General features: G+C 43.1%; 1 protein-coding gene across 1 annotated transcript in view; it reads left to right on the forward strand.

Annotated features, from left to right (window-relative positions):
• The window catches only part of LOC120999125 (probable cation-transporting ATPase 13A5), a 286,280-nt gene that overhangs the window by 103,321 nt on the left and 169,647 nt on the right, over positions 1-13,312 (forward strand). Inside the window, exons 10-11 of the mRNA XM_040429998.1 lie at positions 9,346-9,516; positions 12,820-12,977. Coding sequence (XP_040285932.1) covers positions 9,346-9,516; positions 12,820-12,977 — 329 coding nt within the window. The remainder of the gene's footprint in view (positions 1-9,345; positions 9,517-12,819; positions 12,978-13,312) is intronic.

The raw sequence follows: 13,312 nt of genomic DNA on the forward strand, positions 1-13,312 counted from the left end.
TTACAGCATATGAACAACTTGGCTGACGAATGTCATTGAAAGTGCATTTCTTACATTCTGATCTTGACTTTTTCCCACCCAATTTGGGACACGGAAGTGATGAACATGGAGAGCGGTTCCATAAAGATATTTCTACAATGTGGAACAGGTATCAAGACCGCTGGAATCCCAACATGATGGGGGACTACTGCTGGTTTTTGCTACGGGAAAATATGACCATTCACAAATGCAAAAGCAGATGCCTGAAGCACTTTTAACAGAACTGGGCCTTGCTCAAGTAAGACTTTTAACTGCTTCCCGACCGCCTAACACACGGATGCGTCCTGGCGGCGGTCGATTCATTCCTCCTGGACGCATCCTTGCGTCATCTCGCGAGACGCGAAAGTTAAAGGACAATTTCGTCACCAGCCTGCCAGCCAATGATCGTTGCTGGCAGGCTGGCGATTTTCAAAAAAACAAATCACAAGCCATATAACACCTTATATTTATAAATATAAGGTGTTAAATGGCTTCTGTGCTCCTCTGCTGGTCCTTTTCGTCGGTTGGTCCCAGCAGAGGAGCACACATCACAGTGAGTAGCCACCAAACACTACACTTAGCCCCAGATCACCCCCCATCACCCCAATTAACCCCTTGATCACCCCTTGATCGTCCCTGTCAATCCCCTAGTGAAAAGGAAAAAAGTGATCAGTGTAAACTGTCACTTTTTTTTCCCACTGGTATTGACTGATAGTTTTAGGATAGTTTAGGCCCCTTGGTTAGTTAGTTAGCGATCGTTTAGCACCCAGCCCACCGCACCGCAGTCACTGATTCGCTGATTAACGTATCGCTAATCAGCATTTGTACTTTTATAGTATCTGTAAGTGATCAGAACTGATCACATTTAGATCTATAATAGTATTAGTGTCACCTTAGTTTGCCCTCCACCCAAAACGCAGTGTTTGCCCGATCTGGCCTGATCGGTCACCCACACGTGCGTTCACCCATGCCCGCCCCGCCACAGTGACAAAATTATAATTTTTTTATCACTGCACAATCACTTTACAAGCGCTGCGGCGATAAAAAAAAAATCTGTTTTGATATTTTTTATCAATCGCAGCGGCCTCCGGTACTTCGCTAGCCTCCCATTTGTAAGACAGGCTTGCTTTTTTTCTTGTGTAGTCTCAGGGAATACCCCCTAAATTTAGTAGTCCAAATGTCAAACAGGGGGTATTCTTCTGAAGAGGCCTACAGGCTTCTGACCCAGTCGGATGAGGAATGGGAACCTTCATCTGACGAATCTAGCGGGTCAGAATATGAACCTGTAGAAAGCAGTGGCAGTCTGACCCAAAGTTCGGACGAGGAGGTTGAGGTCCCTGATAGCACCAGGCGTACCCGGCCCCGTGTTGCTAGAGCACAGGTTGCGCAGGATCCGCTTCAAGGGCAGCAGAGTGGGGCTGGCGCTGTCTGATTACGTGGTGAGGCATACACCAGCAGTGTAGCCCATCCTGGACCTAGTACCAGCACTGCCGTACAACATGGTGAAGTGGTGAGCACCAGAAGGGCAGTTGAAGCTGGTACGGTGGCACATGCAATAGTTACCCCGTCGCAGCCACCGCACAGACAGGCCCGTAGGGCCCCTAGAGTCCCTGAGGTGCTGGCAAACCCTGATTGGCAGTCCCCAACTTCAGCTGCACCTGTAGTTCCCCCTTTCACCGCCCAGTCTGGAGTTCGGGTTGAGACAGCTCCGATCGGTTCGGCACTGGGATTTTTTGAGCTGTTCTTGACTGCGGAGCTCTTGGACAGTCGTGGCAGAAACAAATCGGTATGCCACTCAATTTATAGCCGCCAACCCGGGAAGCTTTTATGCCCAGTCTTTCCGGTGGAAACCAGTCCAAGTTTCCGAAATTAAAATTTTTCTGGGCCTTCTCCTCAACATGGGTCTAACCAAAAAGCATGAATTGCGGTCATATTGGTCCACGAACCCAATTCATCACATGCCCATGTTCTCTGCTGCTATGTCCAGGATACGATTTAAGACCATCCTGTGTTTCCTGCACTTTAGCGACAACAGCACCTCTCATCCCAAAGGCCACCCAGCTTTTGACCGGCTCCACAAAATTCGGCCCCTCATAGACCACTTCAACAACAAATTTGCAGATTTGTATACCCCTGAGCAAAACATCTGCGTAGACGAGTCCCTTATACATTTTACCGGGCGCCTTGGCTTCAAACAATACATCCCAAGCAAGCGCGCCCGGTATGGGGTCAAATTGTATAAGCTCTGTGAAAGGGCCACAGGCTATACCCACAAATTTCGGATCTGTGAGGGTAAAGATCAGACCCCGGAGCCGGTCGGTTGCTCTGACTACCTGGGGAGCAGTGGGAAGACAGTCTGGGACTTGGTGTCACCCTTATTTGGCAAGGGGTATCATCTTTATGTGGACAATTTTTACACAAGTGTGCCCCTCTTCAGGCATTTGTTCCTAGAACAGATTGGCTGCTGTGGCACCGCGCGACCTAGTCGCCGGGGCTTCCCCCAACGGCTCGTTACCACCCGTCTTGCAAGGGGGGAGAGGGCTGCCTTGTGTAACAAAGAACTGCTCGCGGTGAAATGGAGAGACAAGCGTGACGTTTACATGCTCTCCTCCATTCACGCAGACACGACAATAGAAATAGAACGGGCAACCAGTGTCATTGAAAAGTCCCTCTCAGTCCACGACTATAATTTGCTAATGGGAGGGGTGGACTTCAATGACCAGATGTTTATTTAGTTTCCCGATGCACCAGACGCTGGTATAAGAAGGTGTCTGTATATTTGATTAAATTGGCTGCATATAATAGTTTTGTTCTCTACAGTAAGGCTGGGAGAACAGGATCCTTCCTCAAATTTCAGGAAGAGATCATCGAGAACCTCCTGTATCCAGGAGGTTCCGTGGCCCCATCCACCAGTGTAGTGAGCCGTCTACACGAGCGACATTTCCCCAATGTCGTTGCTGGTACCTCAACCCAACCGTCACCCCGAAAAAGATGTTGTGTCTGTAGCAGAAGTGGAATAAGGTGTGACACCCGCTATTTCTGTCCTGACTGCCCTGACCACCCTGCCCTATGCTTAGGGGAGTGTTTCCGTAAGTACCACACACAGGTACACTTAGCTTAGGGATTGCATCTCACAGGACAGGCACACAGGGCTATTAGGGCCCTTTCACTCACAGCTGCTGCAAACCTCTCCTTTCACCTGGGACAAAGTGCATAATGTACTTCGCCACATCTTTGGGCGATTTGCGCTTTGCACATTGTCTCATGGGGAAGGAGAGGTTTGTCCTATAAAGGTAAAAAAAAAAAAAAAATCACCTGTAAGCAAAAAAGTTAACTTCTGTTCAAAAAGTTTAATAAAGTTTATATGTTCCGTTCAAATGTTATTATAAACTTAATAAATTTATTGCGTTGCGGCCTGTTTTTTTCTTTTTTGTTTTGTTTTATTTACCTTCCAGGTGGACCGATCAACTAGCTGCAGCACTAATGTACATTCTGACAGAAGCATTGCACTGCTGTCAGATTACACAAAAGTCGGTGTATGCGGTGCTGCAAGATGAGATTTCTCCTCTGCAGTAAAAGATACGTTTGCCGAGGCATATGAGCTGAGGGGGCGGTGGTGTTCATATGCTTTGGCAAACACTTTGTATATAAAAAAATAAAAAAATCCCGGCAATGATTTATTCATCCACATTGATTGATGTGAATGGAGAAATCTGGTTTGCCAGGGCATACGGTCTAAGTGGGTTTGGATGTTGGGCGGAGCTCCTATGTCCTGGCAGACGCCTTTCCCCTCCTTTTTTTTTTTGGCAGAGATTTTTTCATCCACATTGATCGATGCGAATGAAGAAATCTGTGCCGTTCATTTTTTCTTTCAGCCCAGAGGCTGAACGGAAAAAAAAATTATCATTACTCGTATGCTCAATATAAGGAGAATAGCAGAAACTTCTAATGCTGGCCATACATGTAATGATTGCGGAGACCCTCAAATGCCAGGGCAGTACAAACACCCCACAAATGACCCCATTTTGGAAAGAAGACACCCCAAGGTATTTGCTGAGGGGCATATTGAGTCCATGAAAGATTGAAATTTTCCGTGAGGGGCATGGCGAGTTCCTAGAATTTTTTATTTTTTGTCACAAGTTAGCGGAAAATGATGATTTTTTTTTCTTTTTTTTTTTTACATTCTCATATTCCACTAACTTGTGACAAAAAATAAAAACTTCCATGAACTCACTATGCCCATCACGAAATACCTTGGGGTGTCTTCTTTCCAAAATGGGGTCACTTGTGGGGTAGTTATACTGCCCTGGCATTTTAGGGGCCCTAATGTGTGAGAAGTAGTTTGAAATCAAAATGTGTAAAAAATGCCCTGTGAAATCCGAAAGGTGCTCTTTGGAATGTGGGCCCATTTGCCCACCTAGGCTGCAAAAAAGTGTCACACATCTGGTATCGCCGTACTCAGAAGAAGTAGGGCAATGTGTTTTGCGGTGTCTTTTTACATATACCCATGCTGGGTGAGAGAAATATCTCGGCAAAAGACAACTTTTCCAATTTTTTTTATACAAAGTTGGCATTTGACCAAGATATTTATCTCACCCAGCATGGGTATATGTAAAATGACACCCCAAAACACATTGCCCAACTTCTCCTGAGTATGGCGATACCACATGTGTGACACTTTTTTGCAGCCTAGGTGGGCAAAGGGGCCCACATTCCAAAGAGCACCTTTAGGATTTCACAGGGCATTTTTTACACATTTTAATTCCAGACTTCTTTTCACGCATTAGGGCCCCTAAAATGCCAGGGCAGTATAACTACCCCACAAGTGACCCCATTTTGGAAAGAAGACACCCCAAGGTATTTCGTGATGGGCATAGTGAGTTCATGGAATTTTTTAATTTTTTGTCACAAGTTAGTGGAATATGAGACTTTGTATGGAAAAAAAAATAAAAAATCATCATTTTCCGCTAACTTGTGACAAAAAATAAAAAGTTCTATGAACTCACTATGCCCATCAGCGAATACCTTAGGGTGTATACTTTCCGAAATGGGGTTATTTGTGGGGTTTTTCTACTGTCTGGGCATTGTAGAACCTCAGGAAACATGACAGGTGCTCAGAAAGTCAGAGCTGCTTCAAAAAGCAGAAATTCACATTTTTTTACCATAGTTTGTAAACGTTATAACTTTTACCCAAACCATTTTTTTTTTTACCCAAACATTTTTTTATCAAGGACATGTAGAACAATAAATTTAGAGAAAAATTTATATATGGATGTCGTTTTTAAAAAAAAAAATTTACAACTGAAAGTGAAAAATGTCATTTTTTCGCAAAAATTTCGTTAGATTTCGATTAATAACAAATAAAGTAAAAATGTCAGCAGCAATGAAATACCACCAAATGAAAGCTCTATTAGTGAGAAGAAAAGGAGGCAAAATTCATTTGGGTGGTAAGTTGCATGATCGAGCAATAAACGGTGAAAGTAGTGTAGTGCAGAATTGTAAAAAGTGGGTCATTAAGGGTGTTTAAGCTAGGGGGTTGAGGTGGTTAAACTGAAAAAGAGACTTTTTGAAATTTTGTTATTCCATTACATTTTCATACACATCTTTGATGTAGATCAGGTAATTGTTGGAGTAAAACTCTTTCCAAGTGCTTAAGGGCTCTTTCACACTTGCGTTGTTGTGTTCCGGCATAGAGTTCCGTCGTCGGGGCTCTATGCCGGAAGAATCCTGATCAGGATTATCCCCATGCATTCTGAATGGAGAGAATTCCGTTCAGGATGCATCAGGATGTCTTCAGTTCCGGAACGGAACGTTTTTTGGCCGGAGAAAATACCGCAGCATGCTGCACTTTTTGCTCCGGTCAAAAATCCTGAACACTTGCCGCAAGGCCGGATCCGGAATTAATGCCCATTGAAAGGCATTAATCCGGATCCGGCCTTAAGCTAAACGTCGTTTCGGCGCATTACTGGATCCGACGTTTAGCTTTTTCTGAATGGTTACCATGGCTGCCGGGATGCTAAAGTCCTGGTTGCCATGGTAAAGTGTAGTGGGGAGCGGGGGAGCAGTATACTTACCGTCCATGCGGCTCCCAGGGCACTTCAGAGTGATGTCTGGGCGCCCCACGCTCATGGATGACGTGTTGCATGGATCACGTCATCCATGCGCATGGGGCGCTCTGACGTCATTCTGGAGCGCCCCGGGAGCCGCACGGACTGTAAGTATACTGCTCCCCCGCTCCCCACTACTACTATGGCAACCAGGACTTTAATAGCGTCCTGGGTGCCATAGTAACACTGAACGCATTTTGAAGACGGATCCGTCTTCAAATGCTTTCAGTTCACTTGCGGTGTTACGGATCCGGCGGGCACTTCCGGCAAATGGAGTGCACGACGGATCCGGACAACGCAAGTGTGAAAGAGGCCTAATTCATTTAGACATACTTATGCCTAGCAAAATTTTGTGACGTGTTACAACAATTCTGACTTCGGATTTGTAATCCGAACACTTTATTTAGTATAGGACAAATGCTTTTTGCCCAGTAGCAGACTAAGGTCCGTGGGGCAGCCGCAGCGGATCGCAGATCCTTCACTTGAATGGGTCCGCGATCCGGCCGGTTCTGCAAAAAGATAGGACATGTTCTATCTTTTTGCGGAACGGAAGTACGCGACGAAACCCTACGGAAGCACTCCGTAGTGCTTCCGTAGGTTTCCGTTCCGTGCTTCCGTTCTGCACCATTCCGCATCTGCTGATTTGCGGACCCATTCAAGTGAATGGGTCCGCATCCGTGATGTGAAATGCCCATGGAACGGCACCCGTGTATTGCGGATCCGCAAATGCGGCAACGGGAAGCACACGTTCGTGTGCAGGGGGCCTAAAAGTTTTTTTTTCTGCGTGGTGTATATATGGTAGAAAAATTTTAAAAAGTTGTTTGAAAAAAAAATCCCCAGGCTGCGACCACACTATATACTGAAATTAACACTGCATTTGGCACTTTAAAAACTAAAAATTGCAACACTTAGGCCTCTTTCACACGGGCGAGTATTCCGCGCGGATGCGATGCGTGAGGTGAACGCATTGCACCTGCACTGAATACCGACCCATTCATTTCTATGGGGCTGTTCACATGAGCGGTGATTTTTACGCATCACTTGTGCGTTGCGTGAAAATCGCAGCATGCTCTATATTCTGCGTTTTTCACGCAACGCAGGCCCCATAGAAGTGAATGGGGCTGCGTGAAAATCGCAAACATCCGCAAGCAAGTGCGGATGCGGTGCGATTTTCACGCACGGTTGCTAGGAGACGATCGGGATGGAGACCCGATCATTATTATTTTCCCTTATAACATGGTTACAAGGGAAAATAATAGCATTCTGAATACAGAATGCATAGTAAAACAGCGCTGGAGGGGTTAAAAAAAAACCTTAGTCACCTTGCGATGCCGGCATCTCCTTCTGTCTCCTTTACTGAACAGGACCTGTGGTGAGCATTCATTATAGGTCAAGGACCTTTGGTGACGTCACTCCGGTCATCACATGATCCATCACCATGGTAAAAGATCATGTGATGACCGGAGTGACGTCACCACAGGTCCTTTTTCCTGAAGACAGAATACAGAAGGAGATGCCGGGCTGCGCTATCAAGTGGACTAAGGTGAGTTACATTATTTATTTTTTTATTTTAACCCCTCCAGCGCTATTTTTCTATGCATTCTGTATTCAGAATGCTATTATTTTCCCTTATAACTATGTTATAAGGGCAAATAATACAATCTACAGAACAACGATCCCAAGCCCGAACTTTTGTGAAGAAGTTCCGGTTTGGGTACCAAACATGCGTGATTTTTCTCACGCAAGTGCAAAACGCATTACAATATTTTGCACTCGAGCGGGAAAATCGCGGGTGTTCCTGCAACGCACCCGCACATTTTCCCGCAACGCCCGTGTGAAAGAGGCCTAAGGCTCCAGCCACAGAAATATAATATACTGTCTCTTTAAGGATATCTGATTATTTAGTGTAGCACCCAGATTGTAATTTTAGAAAAAAGTTGACCCTTATTGGTCCAGAATATTTATCGAAAATGAACACAAATCAATAGCTTATAATATAGCTATACCAATTCTGTTTTAGGCTTAAATTATTTGTTCTCTCTTTTTTTTTTAAAAGGTAAAAAAATACCTTTATTATTTTCATTTAAAAATGAACACAGACCTGATTGGTGTCTCCTATATTACATAGTATACATATCTTTCTCTGTGTTATGTGTTTTCAACTCACACACACCACCGCTACTATAGTATCAAATAGCAATGGCTGCTATATGCTGAGAGTTATTCGCTTATCATAGGAATAGCCTAAAGCTAAATCTGTTGGTTGACATAGTGGTCTCCAGCCACTAGCAGGTATTAGCTTGTTATTATTCATGGAAGGACTAGTCAGAATTTTTTGTGTATTAATTTAAACAATGATTTGATGCCTCAGCATCTATGCAACACTGTCTGCAGGACAGACAATGTCAATAGTTATTCAGAAAAGAGCTGTTTAAACTCATTCACAAATTACTTATGAAAATATTATTATAGTAATTCCAGGGCAGTGGACATAGAAATGTATGTATGTAGAATCAGCACCGTCGCATTTACAATTCCGAAATTTTGCACAACCGCCTCCTGTGAACGTCATAGACTATGTTTTTAATGGAAATTTTAACTCTGCGCTTTCCAATTATTTGCCAATATATATACGCTTAGTAACCTAACCGCCAAGCTACAGGAGCCATTGTCTGTTGGCTGTTGTGGCAGTGAGGCCTGATGCACACGACCGTTGTTTGGGTCCGCATCCGAGCCGCCGTTTTTGCGGCTTAAATGCGGACCCATTCACTTCAACGGGGCCGCAAAAGATGCGGACAGCACTCTGTGTGCTGTCCGCATCCGTTGCTCCGTTCCGTGGCCCCGCAAAAAAAATAGAACATGTCCTATTCTTGTCATTTTTGTGGATAAGAATAGGCATTTCTACAATGGGCCGCCCGTTCGTTCTGCAAATTGCGGAAGGCACACGGGCGGCTTCCGTTTTTTGTGGATCCGCGGTTTGCGGACTGCAAAAAACGGAACGGTCGTGTGCATGAGGCCTTAGCCTGGATATTCATTAGGTTGCATATACTGTATATATTACTCGCAAAAAGTTTGGAATATTTGGCTTGTATATAATATAATACAAAAAGTACAATACCTATGAACTAACAGTGACAAATTGGTAAAGAGGAAGAGAGACACTTCTCCAAAAGACTTACAATCTACAAAATACAGTATGTCTTTATTTTGTTTTTTTAAGGTGAAAGTATTCCTGTGACAAAGACACCACTCCCAAACATCAACAATTCTATTCCATGGATGACATACAGTGGTGATGACTACAAAAAACATGTTCTTTACTGTGGAACTGAGGTCATACAGACTAAAAGAAGCAGTCAGGATCTTGTAAAAGCTGTTGTCCTACAAACTGGTGGGTATACTGGTTTACATATGTATGGTATATAGTTTAATATTTGCCTAAGGCTACTTTCACACTGGCGTTTCTGGGTCCGCTTGTGAGATCCTTTCAGGGCTCTCACAAGTGGCCCAAAACAGATCAGTTAAGCCCCAATGCATTCTGAATGGATAAGGATCCGTTCAGAAGGCATCAATTTGGCTTTGTTTGGTCTCCGTTGCGTTTTTTAGACGGTCACTAAAATGCAGTTTGCAGCGTTTTGGCGACCGTCTGACTATGCGGATCCGTCCCCATTGACTTACATTGAAAGTCTAGACGGATCCGTTTTTCACTGACACAATATGATGCAATTGAAAACGGATCCGTCCCCCATTGACTTTCAATGTAAGTCAAGACGAATCCGTTTTGACTTAGACTTTTTTTTTAATGAATAATGCAAATGGTCCGTTATGAACGGATACAAGCGTTTGCATTATTGGTGCGGATCCATCTGTGCACATGCAAGACGGATCTGCACAAAACGCGAGTGTGAAAGTAGCCTAATAAAGTTGGCTATTTTAAATAATCTTGTTTTGCTAGATCACAGGATTGATCATGTGAGAACCTCTGAAATCAGCTGAATGTTTTCAATTTTCCTGCAATGCGACCACAGGACAAATGAAGAATTGGCTAATAAATGAGGATCCTTAAAACCAGACCCTCATCTATTACCATTAGTAAAGAATTAGTGAAAATACTGATTCTAATATTAAACTGGTTGTCCGATATAATTAAAACCCCAAATGGTCTAAAATGAAAATGATGTTATACTTATCTATTTCTCCGGCACCATTCTCTGTATTGCTGGTCTAATCCTCCTGCCTCTGCTTGTTTGCAGTGGTCACATGCCATATATTGGCACGTTATCATTACAGATTGTAAAGTAACAGAAGCAGGAGGAACATACTGGTGGTGCAAAGATGCTGGAGAAAGCAGTAAATATACACTTCGCAACACTGAAATTGCAACACCAAGATATGTCATAAGGTTATACAATTTGAGGAAGATTACATTTTCAAGCACCTAGCTCCAATCTGTAGTGTGTGGGAGGAGTAGAAAAGCCAGATTGAAAGCAAAGTTTTTTAGCCACATGAAACCTTAAAAATTGGATCAAGTCATGTGGGATGATTGTGCCATGACCCATGTTTGTCGACATGTCAGTTAAGGTCACTTGTTGTACACTGAGAGGAACAGAATCCTTGAAAATAAAGACCTTGGATTATCACTCTGGCAGACTACTACGCTCCTAGGCTGAGATGTCAGCAGTGTACAATGCTATGTGTCATGGTAGTTGGGAGAACAATGAAGAATTTGCTCACATTTTGAACACAAATATGCACTTTTAAACGGCTGTTTCAGGACTGCATACATTTCACAAGATGTGCACTGGACTGCTTTGTCAATTATGGAGCAAATACTTGCTAAAGAGGATCACACAAGAGAAAAGAAAAATACAATGATACAAGGCAATGAAATGGTAAATAAATGACTTAATGTTGTCTTTTCCTGGAATCTAAAGTCACTTAAAAGGGTTTTCCAAGACTTCTATACTGATAACCTATCCTAGGTCATCAGTATCTGATCGGTGGGGGTCTGACACCCGGGAACCCGGCAATAAGCTGTTTGGCCTTCTCTGTGCTTACCATGCACAGCACCGCACATTGTATTGTGACTGTGCTTGGTATCGCAATCAGCCCCATTCACTTGAATGCGACCTATGATTGTGTCATCACTAGCCTAGGCAAAGCTGTAAGAAGGCTGTGGCACTACTGCGACCACCACTGCCTTCTCAAACAGCTGAGCAGTGGGGGTGGGGGTGTCGGACTCCCACCAATCAGGTACAATGACCTATTCTGAGGGCAGATCATCAGTTCTAAAGTCTTGGAAAACCTCTTTAATCTTAAGTCTCACTCTTAATACAAACAGACTTGAAATAAAACACACAAACGTTCACAAACTTGCATTTTTAGTCTGCGTATATAGGTGCTTCTCCCAGACAATTTCAAAACAAGAGTGCTGGATTCCAAAACAAATGATCCATTCTGTACTGCAAGCGAAATTGGACAGCACATCCTAAGCTAAAGAGCCAAATCGTATGGACACAAACCATCAGAAGGTGTTTGCAGGCTATTGGGCTACAAGCCAGACATCCAGATACAGGTGGTCCATTGACCTCATGCTACCAATCTCAAAAACTATCATGGTGCACGAGGGCAATGGAGACTAGAAAAAAAGGTTTATCCTTTTCCGCAATGAGTGTCACATTGAGATGCAATGATAACCAGAGTTTGGTCTGGGCAGCGCCATGAAGAGACCTCCACAAGGTAATGTTACACCGGTCCTACTCCCAGAATTACAGTGTGGGTTGTCTCAATGTGCAGTAGCCAGAGTCCTCTAGTCTTTATTTCAGGTATACTAACAATTTGACTATACACTGATTTGGACGTGGAACCAGTGGTACTGCCATTTCTCCAAAGTTCAGGCCACATGTTGCTCATGCTAGTGTGAACAGTCTGCATGGCCTAAACAAGCTACCATGGCCAGCAGCATTTCCAGACTTCTCTCCCATCGAGCACATCTGGGACATCATTGGTGGGCAATTGCAAAGGGAGCTGCCAGCAGTGGATCTTTATGATTTGCTTGCCCAAGTGCATTCAGCATGGTAGAATATTCCCCACGCAACCATTAATAACCTAAAATGTTAGAATGCCAAGTCGTGTAATTGTGTGTATTTCTGCTTGTGGCACTAATACCGTACCTGATACTTTGCATATTATTAAAATGTCTATCGACCTGTGATTTTCCATGATTGCATGACTTTTCCTCCTTGGTGGTGAAATTTCATTGTTGACGAGTGTAAGATAATTTTTTTATGCTATTTGGGGGCTTGTCCGAAATTTTTAATCAACTTGGACAACCACTTTGATTTAGTGAATTGCAAACTGTGCATCCAAATTGAGTTGTCTAGAATACAATATTGCCAGGTAGCAACTTTCTAAATATTTGGTTCCCTGAGAAAGAGATTATCTGGAGAAATTTAGGAGACAATGTAGGACGCACTTCAATACTATCTTTTGGTCTGTATACTCCAGCATAAATAATTTGCACAAATTGATGAAATTCTGCTGTATTAAATGAAATGTTTTTGTTCTTAATCATTTAACTGAAAACACAATGATATAGGAGTAACTCTTTACAAGTCGTACAGTTTAAATTTACTTGAATAGATCTGGATATCGGTATGACGTAAATTTTTACAATTGTTTTTGCTTTATTTAGGATTCAATACTGCAAAGGGAGATCTAGTAAGAGCCATTCTATATAACAAACCGATGAATGTTAAACTGCATAGCGAGGCCATTAGGTTTCTCATGTTTCTTGTGGTTTTTGCGATATTTGGAGTTATCTATACTGCAGTTGTGCACAAAAAGAATGGGGCAAGTATTTTGTTTGTACTATATATACAGTAATCCTTGCTATTGTAAATCAGACACATGCATAGATTCCTCAAAGCAAAAACGTAAAGGACGGCTCTCCTTTTGTCTGGTGATGTAAAGGTGCTCCAAACTAGTGTTGCACCCTGTTCACCAAGTAAAGTAGAAAAAAAAAGTGAATGGGCACTCTGATAGATGGAGTCGCACAGAATCAATGTATTCGCATAAAATCCATGTAACATTTAATGGTCAGAATACATTTTCAGAATGCATTTTCAGACTAAGTATAATGAGGTCTGTTGGTACTCACATTTGCAAGTTCAGTGTTCATTTGTGGC

The sequence above is a fragment of the Bufo bufo genome, chromosome 4 (genome assembly GCF_905171765.1).
Source record: "Bufo bufo chromosome 4, aBufBuf1.1, whole genome shotgun sequence".
NCBI lineage: Eukaryota > Metazoa > Chordata > Amphibia > Anura > Bufonidae > Bufo > Bufo bufo.